This window comes from Oryza glaberrima, chromosome 3 (assembly GCF_000147395.1).
Source record: "Oryza glaberrima chromosome 3, OglaRS2, whole genome shotgun sequence".
Taxonomy (NCBI): Eukaryota; Viridiplantae; Streptophyta; class Magnoliopsida; order Poales; family Poaceae; genus Oryza; species Oryza glaberrima.
This window is the reverse complement of record NC_068328.1, coordinates 29,396,497-29,420,435: the sequence shown is the minus strand read 5'-3', so window position 1 is coordinate 29,420,435 and position 23,939 is coordinate 29,396,497. Positions and strand designations below refer to the sequence as shown.

The following is a 23,939-nucleotide window of genomic DNA, read 5'->3' as shown; positions in this document are numbered from 1 at the left end:
GTTTGGTTGGCTGCATGTGTCTTGGCTCGCACCCGCCTATGCAACTTCGGCTTGTTTGGTTGCCTGTTCCAAGATCTCAGCCAGGCTCCCTAGGTGCAAGATTCCCTCCACAGCCTGACCCGAGAGGAACGCAAGAAATGAGCTTCGCTCCTCAGCCTGGCTGAGTGGATGCAGGCGCGGGTGCAAGCGTGTGTCTGGGCGATGCACGCGCCTGCAGTCCACTCACCTCCACAGTCTCATTTGCATCTTCCCTATCCTCCTACCCCTCTCTTCTTGCTGTTCGCCTTCGAGTATTCACGGCCAATCGAGGAGCACCAGGGACCGGTGTGGTCTTTCTGCGTTGGGAAGAAGAAGGGGCTTCAGGAGGTCAGCTGGGGAAGAAGGGGCTTGAAGTTGAAGAGGAAGAAGAAGCCCGGTAGAAAATGCCGGATCCGGTGGCCACAAGCTCCTAGGCAGCAGATCCGGTAGCCTGGAGCTTGTCGCCGGCCACAACGGCGGGGCGAGAACCATCCGGCGAATGGCAGTCCGAACAAGCAACGGGATTCGGTGGGGAGGCAGGCGATGGGATCTTGTGGGGAGCTCGGTTGCGGAGTCGAGCGATGAGCATCTTGGAGTTCGGCGGTGGGGAGCGAGCTGCGTGGTCCGGCGGTGAGGATTGAGCGGCGATGAGCAGCGTGGACTCCGGCGCCGATAGGAACGAGAAAGGCAACAGCAGCGATAAATTTTTTTCTTTTCTTTTCTTTTTTTTCTCTAACCGATCGATTACTTTTAAGCCCGATCAAATACTGTAGTTGAGTGGTTTTTTAATGATTATCTAATCCGGGCTATTGTTGATCTGATTAGTATTGAACCATTGTTTTTCAGCGAGGATTAGTCAGCGTGTGCTAAATTTTAACAATTTAAATGAGATAATCTAACTATAGTTATTTGTACATTTTTATTTCACGTTCAAAAAAAAAAAGCTAACAAACTCGGTTTCATGCAACCAACCAAATAAAATTGATCATGTGCCACACTTTCTCATGCAAGCAACCAAACAACATCTCGTGCTATCCAGGATAAGCTGATACGGTAACCAAACAAGTCAGGTTGTACCACTTTATCCAGGCTAGCCTCATCCAGGATGAGTGATACGAGCCTGGCTAGGGACATACAAGCAAGCAAACACACCCAAAGTAACTGTGCAAGGCGAGAACACAAAGCAAAGCGGTGTGCATCACTTGTCTCGCACTTCACTTCCCCACGTGCTCTTTTGCGGTCGAGCCGGACCATGTGCAGTGCAGGGCGATCGCCGTCATCTCATGCCACGTCTACTCCCCTCGAGCAAATCCCACCGTCGATATCCCAGCTGGGAGACCCGGCCGCTTCCCCTAAACCGCACCACACCGCCGACCAAGCCGCGATCTGTCTCCCCCTCTCCCATCTCTCTCTCCTCCGGAGTTCACACTCCCCGGAGGCCGCGCGCGCCGTCGTCATCGTCGTCGTCGCCGGCGGCGGCCGACCATGGAGGACGCCTACGCCAAGTCCGTGGCCGAGGTAAGGAGCCCTTCCGCGTCTCCGCCTCCCACCACCACCTCTCCGCGCCAGCGTCCGCTGTTGCCCCCCGTCTCATGGATCTGGTTCGTCGCAGGTGCTCGCGGCGTTCGGCGTGGATCCAACCAAGGGCCTCTCCGATGAGCAGGTTGCGTCTGGTTCGAAGCTATTAGTCAAGTCCTGTTGCTGGTACGGGTAATGGGGGTGGATTGGGTTGGACTGATTTTTGTATTTTTCGGGTTTATGATGTGCGCAGGTGGAGCAGCATGCTAGGCTTTACGGCAAAAACGGTAAGTGCTTCGAGTTTACTATGGGTTTTAGATTCGGTTTCCTGTCGCTAGGGATCGGCTGGTTGTAGCTTTGAGTCGAAATTGTATTGTTGTTGTTGATGGTAGCTTTCTGCCTGCGTGCCACTAATTTTACATTCTAGATGAAATGTTACGCAACCATTTATTGCAACGAAAACGGAGGAGGTTTTGAGATCATGCTGAGGTTTCAAGATTTTGAGCATTTTTTTTGTTGAAATTTAATCACAATCACTCCATATTCATCACAGTGAAGTACTTTTAACCTTTCACAAAGCAGTTAGTTGTACAATTCCTTCATGTTTGTTGCCTATGGTATGAGCGATCTATCTTAGTGTTAATCGCTGGTAATTTGCACCTTTTAGAACCATAGCACCTGCACATAAAAAATGTAGTTTGCACGACTCTAGATATGTCTCAACCATTGGAAAGCTTAATAATCGTAGATATGAGTTTATGCTGACATTTTATTTTGGAAGTAATGCCACAACTCATAGGTATCAACCTTTTTAATACCTTCATGGAATAGGAAAGTCATTTTTGAGCGACAGCACCATGGAATAAGTGAGAACTTTGTGCTGATCAACAAAAGGCAGCAATGCTGGTTGAACTGAATCAATACACCTTTCGTGCTTACATTGCAGTTGAGCCCTTTGGTTTTAAAAAATATAGTTCAGCCCACTATTTCATTCTCTTAAAACTTCAGCTGTAGTAACTGATGTTCAAACGGATGCTTTTTTTTAGATATACTTTAGGTTTCGTACTTGTGTTTTCCTGTACCGCATAGTCTATTTACATGTATATTATACAAATCCGAGTGCTGATGTATAATGTATTTATGTTTTGTAATTTCTGCATTGTGCCATAGTTCACAAATTTTCAATACTTATCATTGTTATCATAATTCTGTCCTGATTTGTGCACATTTGTTTATGCATGGGTTATCTTCAGAGCTGCCCCAAGAAGAAAGTAAGTTACCAACTCTAATATCCCATCTTCGTTTTATGTGTCTCAGCGCATTATTTACTATATCATAAACCATTTCTCAAGTGTTTGCCCTAATAGAGTTGTTATTCCAGCTTCACTGTATCATAGCCAAACACACATCAATCGACAAATGTCTTTGCGAAACAATCCTAATATGTAATTATCGTACCACTTCTAAACATGGCACTAGCTTAGTACTCCCCAACTGTACTTGTGTAGTCCACAAACCATAATGGCATAGAATTTAAATAAGTTGGTGCTTGTTAACTGTTACTGATCTACCCTGCCCATTGCACAATATAAATACATGTGTACCATGCATATGTACCATTGTTGTGCAGAATATAACAAATACCCCCTCTGTTTACATGTCAGTTTTAATTTTGACTGACCAAGCTCGCGGTAACAACTATGTATTATTTATGTTTTAAAAGTGGTATTTTTTGATTTTGGTTAATGATATTGGATTGTGTATACCCTATTAATTGGCACACTACGATCAATCAACCTCTTTTATAGCATCCGTGTACAAAGGGGAGAGAGAGGGGATAAACTTACACTGAAATGTCAGTTGGTAATGCACCAAAAAACAATTCTTTCACTTTGCATTTAATATATTAGAGACAAAGTCTCATTAGATGCGCACAGTATATATGCTAGGCAAAATTGGTTCTATGACATTGAAAGTTCTTGTTTTTGGTTTTATAGCATCTAAAGTTCCCAGTTCATTTTATTAGCACCAAAATCTCCCTCTGTTCCTGTAGGTAGCCTTTCTGTCCAACTCATCCCATTTCCCGTTTTCTTTGACCATTATCGACCCATTGTCCAACCCCGCCGCTGCTGCCACAGGCGTGCTGCTTGGCTGTATGCTGGAGATCTCGGTGCTGCTTTGCAATCAGAATTCCTACATGACTAGGTTCAATACATTCCTGCAATCAACTCAAACAAATTTAAAATTAATCCTCCCACACAAAGATTCAAGAATTCTAAATCTGCTCTCTTGTCTCTGATCCTCTTGTTGGTTCCCACGCGAAGAATACACCAGGGCCATTCATCTGCAACCAATACATAAATTTAATTCAGCAATTTCACTTGCTTCAGTTTACTGAATTAAAGAGCCATCCACTGAAACCGGTATGGATTGATGTGAAAGTAAGTAGCAAGTGGGAGACTGGCTGAGGTCATTGCCGCAAGTCAGGCCACTGGTGATGCGCTCATGCGCGAGCGAAGCAGCAGAGGACCTGCTGCATACCTGTTGCTGCAGATGGGTGTGGCAGTGCCTGCGGCGGCAGTCTCCCGACTTCCAGTGATGTGGTGAGGCAGCCAGGCAAATGGATGGGGATTTGCCTCAATGACATTCAACGGCAGGAACAACAAATGGGACATGCAGGCAACGATTGGCAGGGGCACTCCATGGGGCCAAGGCCGCTGGCGGGGTGGGAAACTGGGAACTAAGACGAATAGGGATGTCAAGTACAACTAACGAGTTGATGCTGATTGAGCTTCCTAGGAAGATCATCAATTGGGATGGATTGGACGGAAATGCTTCTTACAGGAACAGTTGGGTGCTAATAAAATGAACCAGGAACTTTCGATGCTATAAAACCAAAAACGAGAACTTCCAATGCTAGAACCAAATTTGCCTATATGATATGGTTCAATGCTTTCTCCGTTTCTTTGCCCCAAGGTACAGAAGCAAATAAATTAAAAATGAGATTAACTTTGACTAACAAAATCATGCTTTGCGAGGAGGATTTACCACATATTAAAATCATAAGTATGAATTGCCACATAAAGAAAGGGAAAAAGAAAGAAAGTGATATATGGTGGCATGTAAGCATTTCTTTAAAAGTGTGGTTACTGCCAATGTAGCCAACAAAAAAGTGTGAAATCCCACCATTCTAATTGTTTTTTATTGTGAAGAATGTGCCTTTCCATTGTCTGGTGGTTGTATTCTTGCAAACACGTATAACATACAATTACATTCGTTTATTGTAATATGTTTCTATTTGTGAAACGTCAATGTGGATGTTAAGTTTATCTGTCGATTTGTTTGTTATGTTTCTTCCGAGCTTAAAGTTTACCTATTTATTTACACCATACATGTTGTGTTCATCATCATGTTTTTATGTGTTCTTTGTATGTACATTTGTGTACCTTTTACTTATCTGTTAACATTAATTTTTTGACCTAGGTACCCCCTTCTGGAAATTAGTGTTGAAGCAGTTTGATGATTTACTCGTGAAAATATTGATAGCAGCTGCTGTGATATCCTTCCTTTTGGCTCGAATGAATGGTGAAACTGGATTGGCAGCATTTTTGGAACCATCTGTAAGTTGATTCAGTTTGCTGGGTAAGATGATTTGTGAAGTGCCATGTGAAGGCAGTATTGACTATATGGCTTTTACCTCGATTTGTAGGTCATCTTTCTGATATTAGCAGCAAATGCAGCCGTGGGTGTGATTACTGAAACAAATGCTGAGAAAGCTCTTGAGGTCTCTTACCTTTTTAACAAGGCTTTAATATCCCTAAAAAGGCTATAATGTTACATTTAGTTATGCAAATATAGTTTTCAGCTGTATGATTTGTTTCTTTTGTTCTTTTCTTTGTTTTTGCAAATGTTGATGGATAATATTGTGCCTTTGTCTTTCTACTGCCCCTACATATCTGTACTTCTCTACAAACATAACTATACGGCTGTTTTGTGAACGATGGAATGTCTAAATAACTTATTGTTAACCACTTTGATGTGTACACTGACTTTATCATTGACTATTTTTTCTTCCATTGTAGTTTACTTTTGAGATATCTGATTCTTTTTGATGTACAATCATATATTGAGAGTAGTGATCAGAATATTGTTTTTGGTCCTTACTATCGATTCTATAATGATCTTTTTGCATACTGGTTGCTGATATGCATGATTTATCCTAATTGCCATATGCCACTGGTAGAGTGTGACCTGTTAATTGTCATTGTCTTGCAATCTAGATCTCTATTTTGCATTGGATTGCCCACTTGTGTTGACCATTCATGGTGATTCTCTTGTAACAAATTTGTAGGAGTTGCGGGCTTATCAAGCTGATGTTGCAACAGTGCTGCGCAATGGTAAGAAGCTTTTGAAACCAGTTGTTGCATTTCATTTGATCCCATGATGCATAATGTTTCATTTGAAACTCTTCTTAACTTGTGTGTCACATCTCTATCTCTCTATGACTTTTGAAATTTCAATCATGGGTAGTCTATTCTTAAAACCATATTACCATACCAACCAGAAAATTCAACTTCATTAAAATACCACTTGCTGTGTGGTCACACATTAGACACAATAAGTGAGCATTTAAACTTGCAGTTTTGCTTGGTACGGATTTCCTTCAAACATTGATTGCTATGGTGCATTACTCGTATTATGGAAGCATCGTCTTAAAAATAACTTTTTTTTTTCAATCCATCATTCCTATTATTTATTTCCTTTTTGCGTTTCTGATTTCTGAAAACATATGTCTTCCTCTTGATATAATCCGCTGTATATATATCATACACTAGGAATTAGGCATTTCAAGCTTTGTTCTGTGATCAAGCTAATTTTGTAAAGGCTAGCAGTTCAGAAAAAATCATGACAGACAATGACCTATTGAACACATGATACTTTTGTTCAGAATGGTTTGTTTTTATCTAAATACACTTAGGCAGGGATCCTCATTATCTTTGACGACTAGTGAAATAAAGTGCTTATCTTGATATATGTGCTTGATATATGTCCACTTCAAAAATTCATTGTTAAAATTACTTCCTCCGTCCTAAAATGCTGCTACCTAGTATGGGATTTGACCCATCCTAGGACTAACTGTTAGTCCTAGGATGGGTCAAATCCCATACTAGGTAGCAGCATTTTGGGACGGAGGTAGTAGTGTATTTTAAGTTATCGTGGTCATACTATATGACTGAGTTGGTACACCTCTTAATGTTCAATTTGGTAGGTTGCTTTTCTATACTTCCAGCAACGGAGCTTGTCCCTGGAGATATTGTAGAAGTGGGAGGTATGAACTACCCAATGCTTTTCAGATGATTGTGTTTAGTATTGTTCCTATTAAGCTCCTAATGTAATTTGGCTACTTATTATTTCTTGTTGATAAGTTGGATGCAAAGTTCCGGCTGACATGAGAACAATTGAAATGTTAAGTCATCAATTGCGTGTTGACCAGGCAATTTTGACAGGTACTACTTTTCTTTACCTGCACCGCCCTCTTATATGTCCTAGTATGAGTCCTGAATTTTTAATAGTTTGTTATGATAGTTCTATTTTACAGAGTAGAACATGCTATGCCAATATTGCTCTCATTAGAAACTTCATGTTAGGTAATTATGACAATAATGTGCGTGCTATAAAGAAGTTAATGGTGGAGCCAGGATTTAGACTTGGGCCAAGCAACAACGATTGGGTATATAGCAAAATAACAATATATAACAAATAGCCCTGCGAAGAAAATAATATATTGCAAATGTGTTGCCAGTTTTAAAATATATAAGTGATGTTTTATATTTTGGACTGAAAATTTTAATTTTTTGGTATTTTTTGAGGTCATCTATTGGTCCCCTGGCAGGATATTCTTTTGGCCAGAAGAATTCAAATTTTGTAAATTCTGCAAAATCTGTTCAAATTCAGATAAATTTTGTATTGAGCAGGGTGGCGACTGTGTATTGGGCAGAACACTGGAGGGTAGCAGACCCAGAGAGAAGCAATTGATTAGTCTAGTTTCTGCTTAACTCAACCCATACCAAACCTAGTAGCGTTGGGCTAGATGGTTCGTATAACAAGTGAGCCATATTAAATTACAGGGGGCTGTGATTAGCTACTCTTGTACTTAAATGATTAGGTGCCAAAGAAAACAAAATATCTTTTGGGAAGGCCTGGGACATTTGTAAATGCAAAATCCCTGATTTGCAGGTTTTTTTTTGAAAGGAACTCCAGTTTATGGTGTAAAAGGTTAAAGAAAAACTTTTGCGCACCACCAAGCCTGTCTCTTTTTCTCTGGGATTTATACATGGCAGCACCAAACTTTGGCCTCAAATTTCTATCAGATTTGAAATTATCCCTCTGGTGTTATTTTTGAAACAATTTCATATTTTTTTTTGTAGGGGAGTAGACCCCTTACAATCCTTGAACTTTGGACTCTACTCTAGTTTTCTGCTTTACGCTCTAAATTCTTCGAACTATTGTAACTTCTTAACATTTACATTCATTAGAAGTAACCTTTTGTTATTGTGCATGGAATAAAAAGTTCTAATAAATGAAGGGCCAATATGGGGATAATAAAAATGTTTTTGATCTGAAAGTGGCCATGCTTGAATTTGAAGGATCAAAATAGGACTTTCACCTTTCTCAATAACATTGTTAATACGAGGTGCGCATTTTCTAAAATCTGCTGGAAAGCATTTGAGGGATAACTTTTTTTTTGGGCAAGAATTAGGGAAAATATATTTATTTTTTGTTTGGTGAGTCCTAGTTATAGCAATTAAGGATTGAAATTCATTGCTTTCGTTTTAGTCAATATTCTACTTTGCCGATAGCCTTTGTCATCAGAAAAATGAAATTTGCCAAACCTACTGGTGTTACAATCATATATTCTAGAGATAGTGATTGATAGGATGCTTGTTGCTTATCTTTATGAGTTATGATTTATCAAACTGCTCTAACGCCAGCTTTTCTAAATACATTTGGTTATGTTGTGGACCCATTATTCTAGGGGAAAGCTGTTCAGTGGCTAAAGAGCTTGAATCAACTTCAACAATGAATGCTGTCTACCAAGACAAGACAAACATTCTTTTCTCAGTAAGTACATGAAAAAAATACAAAAAATAGGTTATATCTTGTCATTATCCCAATTTCTTCAGGCCCCTCTTTATAAGAGTAAAGATATCCAATAAAACTTCCTATTTGTTTAATTTGTTCAATGTAGAGGAAATATCAAATGAAAATATGCTTTAAAGTGAAATAATGTAAATCCTTATTTGAACTATTGGTCAAGGGATGAATGATCAGCTTGTGATGGTCTTTAGAAGGTAGGAGCTCTTATTAATAACTTTTTGAGCATTTGTGGGTTATTTTGCGAAGTTATCCATAAATTGATTCTCAACACCACGGGGGGACCCACCCATGCACAGGAAAAATAATTCATCCATTGATCCAATTATAGCGATCGACACAATTTTTTTTATTGCACATGGATGAGTACACACTTATATGTCCTCTCAATATATATTTGTATAAATCATTTACATATCAGCATGTCTTATTCCTATAAAATAGTTAAAGTCTGCTAGCATCTCTTTCTATTTGTGAGCACATTTGTTTCCAAACATAGCGGCATCCAAACACCATGAATGAGATTATGCAAGTTTGTTATTGTTTTTGTCATCATATTTATTATAATCTGAAACTCTGATGGAACAGTATCAAATGAGAAATTTCATCACTTCAACAATAATATATTTATTTTTCTTGAATCGCTCAAATTCATTTTTCTTAATATGTTGCTCAAAATATTTTTTTAGAAACATTTGGTAACAACTCCAGTTCTACTTCTATTCAGAATATAACCAACAGAGACAATTTACATCTTAATGAATATGGCCACTTTCTTTTGAGCATTCGCTTCATTGCAGTCATCCTCTATTTACTGTCTGCTTTCTTTGCTTCCAAGGGTACTGTTGTTGTAGCTGGTAGAGCAAGAGCTGTTGTTATTGGTGTTGGTTCTAATACTGCAATGGGAAGTATACGTGATGCAATGCTGAGAACTGAAGATGTAAGCTATTATTTATTTATATATTTTGTGAAAATTGAAAAATTAAACTATGTTTTTCTCTTCATTCTAATCATATACTTTCATATTGTTTTTATTCCATGCTACTTTGAGTTGTCTCTGGACTTAAATTTTGACACTGACCTCATCCTGATGGTGCTGCTTACTTTCAGGAAGCGACCCCATTGAAGAAGAAACTTGATGAATTTGGTACTTTTTTGGCAAAGGTGATCTTGGTTTTTTGAACAAGTTGTGAGTAGTTTTTTCCTTCCCAAAGCAAGTGGCTCTATTGCCTGATATTTGAATAGAAGGCTTGAATGCATGATGAAGAATTCACATTGAAAACTGATCATAATTAAAGGGAAAAGAAAATATTACATATAATAGTAGGAACATCTTACAGTGCCATAAAGAATGAATTAAACATTAATTCTGATGAATGTGATGCACCTTTTGTTTCAGAAGCACAGGTTTCTTAAGCTTCATCGCACATTATTTTCTTTTCAGGTGATAGCAGGGATCTGTATTCTTGTTTGGGTTGTAAATATTGGACACTTCCGAGATCCTTCTCATGGTGGTTTTCTTAGGGGCGCCATTCATTATTTTAAAGTACATTACTGTTCCTTCTTTGCCTCAGTTTAAATCATGTAGCATTTGTTCACTGTGGATTGACAACCAGCCTACTGCATTGTCTTGTTACATTTTTACTAATATATATCTTCTTTTAATACAGTCAACAAAAGTGTTTTTGTTTGCATGCTAAGCTGTAGTGTAGAATTGTTTCTATTTTTCCAGAGTCCAGCTATATGACCAAAGTAGTTGGTGACATCATCTTAATTGATTATAATTATACAGTTATAGTTAACAACCCTCGTCTTTATTGAAAGATAACTGTTCACACAAATTGGTTGTGCCTCTTCTTATTATGTTCTATACTTGCATGTATGTGTAGAACAACACTGTTTATTGTCTTTTCTTGTAACACATATCAACTCTGCAACAAGCCAATAATAGTTGAGTCGGCTACCTTAGTAGTATACTAGTATTACTGCTAAACTCAGGCCATTGCAGTACACAGCATGGTTGTTCCTGACTTGCAAGGGTTTATTTGTCAATAGTGTACCTGTGAAGTATTTTGACTTTTACTCTAGTTTGTTTCAGCTGTATGAACTTCTCTCTAAAAATATTAGGTCATTGACAACTTCCAGGCACAGATATCTCACTTACTCCTATTACAACTATATCCTTGCAGCCCCCTAAATAAATGTGTTCTAATCAATAGGTGGGCCTCCTGAAAATCCCATTCCGGCAGAGTTTTGGCCTTTTGGGATAAATGAAGGCAGAAAGGCCATTATATGTTACTCCTTAGTTCATGCGGCAAAGCTAGAATAATTTATATTCTCTGCATTCTTCTTTAATTGGCAATTTTGACAAAAATAGTTGTTTACAAATATTTGGCACTGCACTTGCTACTTACACTAATATAGAAAGTTCTTTTATCCTACTTGCTACCCACAACACTAAATAATATCATAAGTGCAAAAATCATCCAGAAAATATAATGATTGTGTAGTTGTGTGCGTTGTCATTTTTTTCTTGAATACGCAAGAGAATTGTGTATCATTTCATTAAGAGAAGGAAAAAAAAAGGAATGGGAAGGGAGCGGTGCCCACCAACCTGATCCAAAACAGGCCGAAGCCTTTACAACACACGCAAAAAGCCTCACCTCTGAGGGGCTATTGACCTATCAATTAACTCCTTTAGCCTAGAAGCTCCAGCTAGCGACCACATGATACACTCTTTTGCCACTGTTTGGAGGACAGTAGCTACACAAGGGTTATCACCGTTAAAAACACAGTCATTCCTATGCTTCCAAATCTCCCACAACACCAGAATGATGAGAGAGCTAAGTCCTTTCTTGGTGTCTTTGTCTCTTCCTCTCAGTGCCCTTGACCACCACCTTGATAAGTTGGTTGTATCTGGACCTGGGGCTATATGGGCCAGTCCCATCCTTTGGAGGATTATATATCAAACTTGCCGAGAGAAATCACATTCCACAAGAAGGTGATGGATGGTTTCTTCTGCCTGATCACAAAGCGCGCAGGCAGAGCGGTGTGACAGCCCTGTGCTGGCAAGCTGGTCCACTGTCCAACATCGGTTGTTAAACACAAGACAAGTAAAGAACTTGCATCTCAATGGCGCCCAATTCTTTCAAATCTTTCTCCAATGTGCATATCTAACTGTACCAACAAAGAAGCACTTGTAGGCTGACTTGCAAGTATGTGTGCATTGTCATAGAGTGTCAATTAAAAGAGAATGGAGGGAGTATTTTGTCTGAGGGTAGTAGTTGATTTTGTTTTTATCTAGATGCTTGCATTTACTCACTATAATTCATTGCACCTAACATTGTTCTTCACAAAATATGTACTGCTGCCTTTTTTTTGAAGGCTAATGTTTCTTTCTTTTGATAGGTAGCTGTTGCCCTTGCTGTTGCAGCCATTCCAGAAGGTCTCCCAGCTGTAGTAACAACGTGAGTTTCCTTACAAACAAACTTTAGGCTTTCAATAGCACCAAATAAAGTAAATATAATTCAAATAGATCTGAGTTGAGGGTGGTCCAAAGTGCCAGAAAGGTAAAAATACCCGGTCCAAAGTGAAAACGTTGTTAACCGTCCAAAGCGAAAACATTGGTTAAAGGGTGGTCCAAAGCGAAATATTAGTAATAAAAGGTGGCCCAAAGTGAAATTTACTCGATTAATAAAGTGGAAACAGAGTCATACTAAACGAGAAATTTTGGACTTTGATCATTTGGAAGCTTGTGTATATGGAATGTTTCTTGAAGCACATGCAGACAATCATAAAGTATTTTAGCAATGAACTTTGCTTCCATACATTTGGTGCACACAGTTTCCGTAGCTTGCTAATTGTTACAAATTAGTCAGTTTTACTCGAACATGCTGGTACTTCGTCCTTTTCTTGAGAGAGGGCCAAAATTGGTTGCATTAAAATGACAATTTGTATTACTAATTATATCCAATATTTGTAATCACATTATGTCATTTTAGTGGTTCAATCTATCTTTTTGTGGCAATTTGGTACATTTTAAAGTGAATGCAAGTATGAGATGAATCATTGATCCATTTTGCTTCCAGGTGCTTAGCTCTTGGTACCAAGAGAATGGCTCGCCTGAATGCCATTGTTAGGTCTCTTCCCTCTGTAGAGACATTAGGATGCACAACAGTCATTTGCAGTGACAAAACAGGTACTCTTACAACAAACATGATGTCCGTATCAAAGGTGAGTGCTTCATGCTAAAACTCCATTAATTTTTGATGGCCTTCTCTATCTGTTCTTTTGCACTGACTTGCCCACTGGTGTAAAATATGATAAGCACCTTTAAAAAGAAAAAAAAAGTTTGTTACACCACTTTCATGCACTATATTCACTGCATAACTAAGAAGTATTCTTTTGATATCCCAGGTCTGTGTTGTGCGGTCTGTGCACCAGAGGCCAATAACTGATGAGTACTCCATTAGTGGAACTACATTTGCTCCTGATGGTTTTATATATGATGCTGGTGGATTGCAGGTAAGATGATGTATTTCACAATGGTCAGTTGATTTTGGGATCCTTGCAGTGCAACAACCTGAGTGGCTGCATTTTCCATTTGTCTTAATGCTGAAGTTTTGTTTTCCTAAGTATAAATATTCATAGTCCTAGTTATACCAATTGTTACAACCACGACACTTGATCATGATTGCCACTATTTGCCAGTGTTGTTACCCAGCAAGGTTCAGCTTTACAGAACTAGTCTTGCATTGGAATATACAAACCCTTTCAGATGCTGATTTTGGTGCAAAACTTTTGAGCAATATGCATGCCAACATCTCCCTACAATACTAAGCCTTAAGCCTCTGTAAATGGACTATGTTCTGCTACCAGCCATTCGATTATATTGCGCTCAGATACTTTTGCGATCCGTGGAACCCATGATGCCTCTTAGCCCCTTAGGTTACTATTCAATCCCTGTGGCAACTGTCATTTGGCTTTGGGCACTGATTTGACGGTTCTTTCGTATGTTGCAGCTGGAGTTTCCTCCTCAATCCCCATGTCTCCTTCATATAGCAATGTGTTCAGCTCTTTGCAATGAGTCCACTTTACAATACAATCCTGATAAAAAATGTTACGAAAAAATTGGGGAGTCCACTGAGGTTGCTCTGCGTGTACTGGTGGAGAAGGTCAGATTTTAGATATGGAATTAACTTACCAACACACCTTTGATTTATTTTATGGGAAATATAAATCTCAATCTAATGTTTCATTTGTACAATAAAACACTATTAGGTTGGCCTTCCTGGTTTTGATTCAATGCCTTCAGCCCTGAACATGCTTACCAAGCATGAGCGCGCATCATACTGCAACCGTTACTGGGAAAATCAGTTCAGAAAGGTTATATTCCTCTACTTGTTGACATTTCTTGTGTTCTACAACATTGCTATTTTGTAATCCTTTTTAGGATTGGCTTGCAGCCTGTTATTTTCTCTTATGTCATTGAGGGAAATTCCTTGGCTTGTTATGTCTAGAATAAGTAGGCCCATGTAACATTGCCCTTTTGTAACTGACAAAGTATATAACCGTAAGGTGTTCAACTTTTGTGTGACCTCCTGGTTTAATGAAAATATCTGGATCCTTTAATTTCTCATCACTCTGCAGCTTCACTCCCTACAAAAGCAGAGTCTCTCATGGAACATGGCACATGTGCAGGCATATCAAAATTGACATACTGTGGCGCCTGTTTGCACTATTACCAGAATTCCTTGTTTTGAAAACACTTACTGTTTTGGCATATTAAAATTATCATTAGTTGTTCCTCATGCTGGAAAATTTCAAATGTTTGTCACTATAAAGTTCGTACAATCATCTTGATGCTAGTTACACATTCTATACTGTCTGTTGTTTTGTTGCAACGTTGCCGATGTCACCTTATTGCTTATATGCAAACTGGTTCCTGAATTAATTTACTTCAGTTTTATTTATTTAGATTCATGGCGAAAATTCATAAATATGTTTGTCTATTTCTGATTTGTTTAGATATCCGTTCTAGAGTTCTCCCGAGATCGCAAAATGATGAGCGTCCTTTGCAGTCGAAAACAACAGGAGATTATGTTTTCGAAAGGTGCCCCTGAAAGTGTAATGGCCAGGTGCACCCATATATTGTGCAATGATGATGGTTCTTCTGTACCTTTGACTATGGACATTCGTAATGAATTGGAAGCTAGATTCCAAAGGTTAGCCTATTCATGTGTACATTGTTTTCAGGTTCTCGTGCTTGCATGATTCTCAATGAACATGATTTATTAAAATATTCAAGTTATATCAGGGTATTTAAAAATAGACTGTCTCCTCTGACATTCTTGCTGATGCCAACATAGAATTACTCATTTAGTAAGTAATATGATTTTCTGCTTCAGTTTGGGTATACTAAATGCTATGCGAACTCCAGTTTTGCAGGAAAAGATACCCTAAGGTGCTTGGCATTAGCATTAAAACGAATGCCAGAAGGTCAACAAAGCCTTAGCTATAATGATGAGGCAAATCTCACATTTATAGGATTGGTATGATGCCAGTTTCATGCTATCCCGCTGTTCCTTTTTCAACAATCTTCTACATTTTCTTACTCGTAAATTCTAAGTTCTAATTTGGCTTTGCTATTGTAGTTAGGTACCACATTCTGTTGTTTAATACAGTAGTGATGTTCGTAGTTGATGAATACAAATTCCTTTGCCACTGGTTATAGGTTGGGATGCTTGACCCACCACGAGAAGAAGTTCGGAATGCTATCCACTCTTGTATGTCTGCAGGTATTCGTGTTATAGTTGTTACTGGAGACAACAAGGTAGGTGAAAAGTCTTAGTTTAAATTTGCACTGGGATCTTGGCTGTGTACATCCGTTTGGATGTAGAGGCCGGTTTAATCCATTATCTAAAAAAAAAAAATTGCACTGGGATCTTTTACTACTTGGTGAGAAAATGAATATTTGCTATTTTAGTCCACTGCAGAATCCCTATGTCGGCAAATAGGTGCTTTTGAGCATTTGGAGGACTTTACAGGGTATTCTTATACAGCATCAGAGTTTGAAGGGCTTCCTCCTTTAGAAAAGGCAAATGCGTTGCAAAGGATGGTTCTGTTCTCCAGGTGATTTTGCCATCACATTTTAGAAAATTTAGTTCATAGCCACTCCCTTGCTGAATGAGTAATGACACCACTTATCTCATGCAATCAACTCATTAACTTAACAAATACTATCCAATGTGCTGGAGTACTGTTTTACTTGATTAAGATGCTTTGTTCTAGGTCTCCACATCTCATCGCTGATGAACAGATCCTATTTTACATGTGTTTTCCTGCTAAATTCGTTTCCATTATTGAACTTTACTTATTACTTTTACTAGTATCCATAAAATAAAAATGAAAACAGACACCACTATCAGTTAGGCTGTGTTTGCATCCCCATGTTCCCAACCCATCTCCCTCGTTTTCCACGCGCACGCTTTTCAAACTACTAAACGATGCGTTTTTTTGTAAAAAATTTCTATACGAAAGTTACTTAAAAATCAAATTAATCCATTTTTGAAAAAATATTAGCTAATACTTAATTAATCACGCGCTAATGGATCGCTCCGTTTTCCGTGCGGGAGGGATTAGTTCCCATCACTGGAATCCGAACACAGCCTTAGTTAGCAATTGTATCTTTACTATGTCAATCTAGTGCTATGTACTTAACTATGTGCCGGGCTCTGTGAAAAATCAGCTAGAAAAGATTGCTCAAATGATCAAAACCCAAAACCATTAATGCAACTGAAGTAATTCTTCAGCTTCATTCTTTCACTTGACCCTTTCTTTGTCTGATAAGTTTTACGGGATGTTGTAGAGTGGAACCTTCTCATAAAAGGATGCTTGTTGAAGCTTTGCAGTTACACAATGAAGTGGTAAGCCTGTACATGTTGACAAAGCATATCCCTTGGGGCTTCTTTAGTTGTCACGATAAATATTTTTTTAATGGCCATGGAATTGATTCTAACAATGTTTTTGCTTCTTCGCCCCATCCAATTACTGTTTTCACTGTAGCCTTGATACTTGTTTTCATATGCAAGGTTGCAATGACTGGTGATGGCGTTAATGATGCACCTGCCCTGAAGAAAGCAGATATAGGAATAGCGATGGGATCAGGAACTGCAGTTGCAAAGGTATTACTAGTATAAAGTAAGAGTAAAAGAGGGGAAATTTAATTTGCTTCCTTTTTTGAAGACCAACTTAGTGTCCTTCTTGTGTTTTCCTTTTCAAAATCTTGAGTGAGTTCTTGTATTCATTTTTCGTTTGCTTCATAAATTTGTTGGATTTAACCACTTAATTGTCTTTCTATTTCAGAGTGCTTCAGACATGGTATTGGCTGATGACAACTTCGCTACCATTGTTGCAGTAAGATTATGTTCTCGTTGCATGACATAAAATAATGGAATAACCATTGGATCCTATCTCAGGGCTTTTGTTTAATCAAACTTTGTTTATCATTTGTTCACAGGCTGTTTCAGAGGGAAGGGCCATATATAATAACACCAAGCAGTTCATTCGGTACATGATTTCATCAAATATTGGGGAGGTAGTATGCATTTTTGTGGCAGCTGTGCTTGGGATGCCTGACACACTTGTACCTGTGAGTTAAAACTCTTTCTTATTCCCTGTTTTTCTTGATATAACATTTGTCTACTTGTTTAAATACCACATCCATTTTTTTATTTGTTTGAAATGAAACAGTTCTGTGTTTTCGAGATTTTTTTTATTTGACGTTTTGGACACTGAAAGTCTCCAATACACATGTTTTATCATTACTTTTTCAAACTATATATTTATAATAACTATTAAAATTATAGCTATGTGAATGATTGAAGATGTTGAGGTTTCACTGCACACATTGTTTTTCTAGGGTGTTAAACTTTTTGAAACGGAGGTATTACAAGCTATCATCTGTAGTTCAAGTAATATCACAAATTAAAAATATGATTCTTTATCAAATTTATGCGTAAACCATGCTCATAAATGCATTTATAACACCCTTACCTTGTAATGTAGGTATCTTTCTCCCATGGCTAATATTCTACAAACGTACCTATATTTCATTTTCTGGAGTTCGCTGATTTTCCGATGGATGGGAATATGTTTACGAGCCTATTCATTGCTTTACAGGTCCAGCTACTCTGGGTAAACCTGGTTACCGATGGGTTGCCGGCAACTGCGATTGGTTTCAACAAGCCTGATAGCAACATCATGACAGTGAAGCCTCGTAAGGTAATATATATATTTTTTTGTTCTTTATCACAAGTTATTCTTTTTGAAAGCTTTTTTTGGTTGAACTTCTGCTGAAACTATGAGTCAGCTTGTGTTTTAGTATTTGTTTGGTAATTAATGGCCATCCTGCCTTCATTTAAAATTGGCTTAGCAGCAGACTATATTTGTACAATGAAAAATTCATTTAACTTGAATAAATTGGCTTAGTAGCAGACCGTATTTGTATAATGAACAATCCATCTACTTGACTATGTAGCTGTTCTGGAGTACTTGAAATTGTAATGTGATTGAAAATCTTTTTGCGGTTAAAGATCAAAATCATCTCTCTATAAAAGATGCACCATGTATCCCATTTAAGTCATGAGAAATAGAGTTAATCTAAGCCTTAGAACCGTTTACCATGTCAGGGACAAGTCCTGTCCATGGCTAGATGAGGTCAGTGCCTACCCCTGATTCTCGCATCTGTACCAACCCACGCCATGGTACACCACGAGAAATCCATTCCTGTTACTGCCCCTTCCACACATTATGCTCCTTTCTATAAGACTGTAGATTCCTAGATTCTCAGTTGCATGCTGACTTATTTGCTTGTAATGACTACTACATAGGTTAAATGTTTTAATGAGAACATTGTGAACAGCTTCCCTCCCTTCTATCCAATAATTTCTTGTTGAGATTCGTGCTCACATTGTACAGAATTACAGATACAGTACGAAACTACAATAAACATCCTATCCTTGATCTCCTGCACATCTCCAACACCAGAATCTTTGTCATCTATGGGAATTGCTTTTGCCACTGCTTGTGGAGTTTGATCTGACATAGATGGTTGACTGGCTGAAGCTGCTGGTATGACAGACTTGGATGTGAAGCTGACGGTGCACATTACCTAGCATGTGGACATCTTGTGACCACCATGTTCTCTGGTTCCCTGATCTGCTCAACTCCTGTCATCTTGCCTCCTGCGCATTGTTGGCAGGCCTGCACCACTCCGCCACCACTACTATTAGATGGCTAACAGATGCACATGGAAAACAATGCTTTGGCATTGCCTTCATTGTTGACGTGATGGGTGTGGATGGTGACCTTGACCAATGTGAACATGGGCTGTTGTGCAGATTAGATGGCGGTGGCATTAGCAGCGATGAGGATGTCTCTGCTATCCAGAAGATCTGGCACTGCCTTGTTCAACAGACTGCTGCCTTAACTAATCCTCTCCGTCACTGTCTTAGGCTGGTCCAATGCATTGCCGCTGCAGTGTCTCCTACCTTTTTGAAACTCCTACCAATAGGGTGGACGGCATGCTGTGCTTCCCCATCACTGCTGTGTGAAGGTGACACTGTGCTAGCCTACCAGCAGCTGGTGCTACTACTGATTGAAATAGGTGATGGATAGGACGAGAATATGGACACAATACTTTTCCTATTTGCTGTAAGTTTGTGTGCAGACCTTGATGACAACCAACAGGGAGATGAAGCATTAGTTGCCCCTGCACTATTACTATACGACGACCTAGATTTCCAAAGAATGAGATTTATGTTGACGAGTATGAATTTCTAGCTAGGTTATCTCCAAAGTGTAAATCTATTATTTATCTTTTTAGAATTGCTGCCTAAGCTGTCGGCAATGCCTTTCCCATTGCATTGCAGGTTAATGAAGCTGTGGTTAACGGATGGCTCTTTTTCCGTTATTTGATCATTGGTGGTATGGACTTGCTGCTTGTATCTACTTATTGTTAGCTTTGCTTTCTACACATCGCTAGATTTGATCTTACCATCTTCTTTTCTTTCCTTGCATATTTGTTGTTGCCTTCTGTTCTGTTAATGCAGCCTACGTTGGTCTTGCTACCATAGCGGGGTTCGTTTGGTGGTTTGTTTATTCTGAAGATGGTCCTAGGTTGCCATACTCAGAATTGGTAAGTTAACAATTCGAAATTGTTTTTCTTTGCCTTGCTAAGTTCTGATGTTTACTGGAATCATAGTACCTGTATCTTAATCAGCGGTTGTCAAACACAGGCTTATATTAACTACTCCGAAATTATATTTCTGTAGCGTAGATATTTTGCACAAATACCAATCTCCTGATTGCACTGTTGACTATCTCTCCGTGGGTTGCATCTTCCAGAATATTTAGATCTTGGGCAAGCCTGGTCCAGTCTTGCTTGGCAAGGAACATTTGCTTGAAAAACAATTATGCAGGCTAGAAAACCCTTGCTCCATGCTCTTCTGTTGGCAAGAAAATGGGACAAAATGTAATTAGAGTTTGATTCTCTCAGAGAAGACCACAATTGGGCAGTTAAGAACATGCTCGACCATCCTGCCAAAAGTGCTCTCACTGTATGCCAACGTAACCAAACAGGGAGCTTATCCATTTTTTCTTCGAATGGGAAACAGTAGTTGGGAGCCCTACTACTAATATATGCTGTTATTTTTGTATGGTATGGTATGATAAGGCATTTAAGAGCCCTTATTAGTTAGATACATGGAGTGCAATTAGGCTGATATGAAAATTTTCAGGAGTAACTACAAGGACTGCTCTGAAATATTTTCTTTAGCATCAAATTATCACTCTAAAACACATGTGATCTGATATAGATGTTTTATAATCTCTAAATGAAATTTGTGAAACTAAATTCAGGATGTGGAGCAATAATCACACATCAAGTTATCAACAGAAACCTATCAGCTTAATCAAAGAGATTCCTTCTATTGGGCCTCAGGTTGGGTGATAAAATAATGAAGTTCAGTGATGTTTATTTGTGTAACAAGAATTTAAAAGTCGGTCACAATAAAAAAATCTGGCTCACAGCCAGAAAGCATTTGGGACTAACGTTCTACTGGACAGATTTATTTGCAAATTCAAGAGTGTGGTTTGAATTCGATGGTTTGACCTATTCACTTATTCTCTTTTGGGTTCATCTGTTTGATTCTTTTTAAGGAATCAGATTTATTGTGAACTATGGGTGGTATAATGCTTGTGGATCTCACCTGGATGGGTACTTTCTGTTGCGAGCACTTCTCCTAGTCCTTGCTGTGCCACCAAATCCATTTCACTTGTTTGCTCAGTTATGTACATATGTGTCTACTGGACATTAATAGCTATTTTCATTTTTCTTGCTATAGTTCCTTTCTCCGTACATGTCTTAGCAATATATTTTGTATTCAATTCCTTTTTTTTTAAAAAAAAGTTTCTTACTAAGTTGTTGTTTCTCTTATTCTACTGCAGGTTAATTTTGATTCATGTTCAACTAGGCAAACATCATATCCTTGCAGCATCTTTGAGGATCGCCATCCATCAACTGTTTCAATGACTGTTCTTGTTGTTGTTGAGATGTTTAATGCCCTAAATAACCTAAGTGAAAATCAATCTCTCCTGTAAGAGCTCTTATGCTTCACTTTATCTTTACCTTTTAAGTCTAAAATCGTCAATATATAAACTCATACTCCCATGTACTCAATTTAGTGTATGGGGTCTTTCGGCCAAATAACTATCCAAAAACTGCCTAGAAAATTGGCACCTATGCTCCTAATATTATAGGGGGTGTTTTGCTCTCGGAACTCTGACATGAACAAAGTGGAAGATATCTCTAATAGCCTGTCTCATTCTCAATAACTTCAGTGTGATATTGCAACTAGACATTCTTATTATTTTTGCTGGGCTGATGGTAATAGGTGTCTCTAAACATGTGCAATATTGTGTACTAATATCTGGCTCTTGTCTTTACTTTGATCTTTGGGCAAGATATAAATCAATCTTACATATCTGGAATAATTTAAATTTATTCTAATTTAAATAATTTAAACTTACTTTTGCACTTGATTTCATTTAGTGCCATTCATCCATGGAGTAACCTGTGGCTTGTTGGGTCGATTGTCCTGACAATGCTTCTTCACATATCTGTTCTGTATATTGAACCTCTATCAGCTCTTTTCTCAGTAAGTCACATTTTTCTTCCCCTTGTAGCTGTCTATATGCACTATGCTTGTATTCAAATGTCCCTCTGTTCTTTATAGTAATGTTCCAGGAAATCCTGATTCATCATGGTTGACTTATACAGGTGTCTCCATTATCTTGGGCTGAGTGGAAAGTCGTTCTTTATCTCTCCTTTCCTGTCAGTATTTGTTTCTACCTTGACTTACAATGCTAATTCAAATTATCTGGTGAACTAATGTTCTTATGTTAGGAAATGAAAAAGTTAGACAGTGTCGTGAACATTCAGTTAATTTTTCCTTCACTACTTGACAAACTTTATCTGATTGTTAGGTAATTTTGATTGATGAGGTATTGAAGTTTTTCTCAAGAAGCTCCCGAGGTATGTTCTCATAACACTTAAACATCACAATTTTCTTAAGTTTGGTAGTTCTTTAATGCTTTACCAGTTAATGCTGTTTTAGCTTGCCTTAGCTGAGCTTGCTTGCTATTTACAGGTCGGAGATTCCCTTTAAGGTTACGGAGACGTGAGATACTACCAAAAGAATCCCGAGATAATTAATTTTAGATCTCGGCACACATACTGAGTTGGACACAGCACAATACGGGAAGCTTGACCTCTTGGCTGATTTTGGCTAATGATTATGAACTTGGAGGCTGACAAACATTGTAGGAATTTTTTCATACCTCTTTGTGGATGACCACAAACTGTTATTAACAGGGGCTTCAGAATACGTTTGTCTGTAAAAAAACATCGAGAAGTTTCGGATGTATGTTGTAGGATCTCTAGATGTTATTTATAGACAGCACATTCCTATTTGTAACTAATGCGTACGAAATATGATCTATATCAACTGTATTGCCCTCACCTCAGAAGATTCGAAACTTCTATTCAGTTAGCGGAAGTGTTAAGGTCTATGTTACAACAACGAATACATATCAATATACATATCTGTGGAACATTCTTTCCTGCAGTTCGCATTTTACCTTAACAAAGATTCATAAGCTGCAGCTAGAATTCGTGCCTGACTGCAATGACTTCAACCTTCAATCAGTTTCTACAATTGGAAGAGTCTTGACAGACTGAGGTAACAACTGAAAACACAATCAGTTCTTATAATAATCTAGGTATACCTCCAGGAACAAGATGCTGCATTGATGCTTCATGGAAGGAGAACTTTTCAGGCTTCGGAATTTTCATCCATAACTCAAGACTCATACAATCATTTTCACACGAGCAATCTCTTCAAAATATACTTCTGCTCAAGCTGAACTAGCAGGTTTAGTTCTAGCATATAAGGTGTGCTGCAGGCTACAAATACAACATCCAATTTTTATTTCAGATAATCAAGCTCTTAGTGGAAACTCTACAACATAATCACTTTGCACAAAATTCACATTATTGGAGTCTTGGACCATTTATTTTTCAATTGCAGATCTTAACGCAAGGAAAGCCTCTAAATACAAGATGGGTCAGAAGAGAAGTAAACAAGATGGCATACTATCTACCAGAAAAGGCTATGAATACAGTAAACTTTTCAAGAGTTCAACAAGTTTGCCACAACGATACACATGTGTGTTATAGACCTACTTGTCTTACAATGGATAGTCTTCGTTCTTCCCCGTTGGGGGATGTAACCATAGCTCATATAATATGTTTCTAGTATCAATGAAGTGCATGATTTTTTTTTTAAAAGAATTCATGCCTACGATATGTTAAGACACATAATCGTAACTTTATAGGGGTCGCTATTGTTTTGCATGAGATTGATACCAGAGTGGTATCAAATTTGATACCTCCTAGTATATACCAGGTTGATACCTGCAGGTACCCTCGGTACCAAGTTGATACTTGTTGGTACTAGACCTTAGCTGAGAGGGAGAGAGGAGAAAGGGTGACTGATATACTTGTAGGCTGAAACCTGTGGGTACCAAATATGTGTACAAGATCTAGTTCTCTCCAAGCCGATACATGTTGATATTACCACTTAGCTGAGAGTTGGAGAGGAGAAAGAGTGGAAATGGTTATTGGTTTC

The 23,939-nt window shown here is 38.4% G+C and overlaps 1 protein-coding gene across 1 annotated transcript; it reads left to right on the top strand.

The window, feature by feature from the left end:
- Nucleotides 1–1,384: 1,384 nt before the first annotated feature.
- LOC127766171 (calcium-transporting ATPase 3, endoplasmic reticulum-type) lies at nucleotides 1,385–22,873 on the top strand. Its single transcript, XM_052291240.1, has 34 exons — nucleotides 1,385–1,536; nucleotides 1,631–1,681; nucleotides 1,790–1,823; nucleotides 2,790–2,807; nucleotides 5,020–5,156; nucleotides 5,246–5,320; nucleotides 5,888–5,933; nucleotides 6,806–6,865; nucleotides 6,963–7,043; nucleotides 8,573–8,658; nucleotides 9,530–9,631; nucleotides 9,802–9,855; nucleotides 10,136–10,237; nucleotides 12,100–12,158; nucleotides 12,780–12,924; nucleotides 13,108–13,215; nucleotides 13,713–13,865; nucleotides 13,972–14,076; nucleotides 14,719–14,915; nucleotides 15,131–15,242; nucleotides 15,425–15,523; nucleotides 15,677–15,822; nucleotides 16,559–16,616; nucleotides 16,782–16,874; nucleotides 17,056–17,106; nucleotides 17,210–17,341; nucleotides 17,872–17,973; nucleotides 19,623–19,677; nucleotides 19,803–19,888; nucleotides 21,199–21,347; nucleotides 21,803–21,908; nucleotides 22,031–22,084; nucleotides 22,237–22,285; nucleotides 22,401–22,873. The coding sequence occupies exons 1-34, from the start codon at nucleotides 1,504–1,506 to the stop codon at nucleotides 22,463–22,465; spliced, it is 3,003 nt and encodes a 1,000-aa protein (XP_052147200.1). The 5' UTR covers nucleotides 1,385–1,503; the 3' UTR covers nucleotides 22,466–22,873.
- The last annotated feature ends 1,066 nt before the right edge of the window (nucleotides 22,874–23,939 follow it).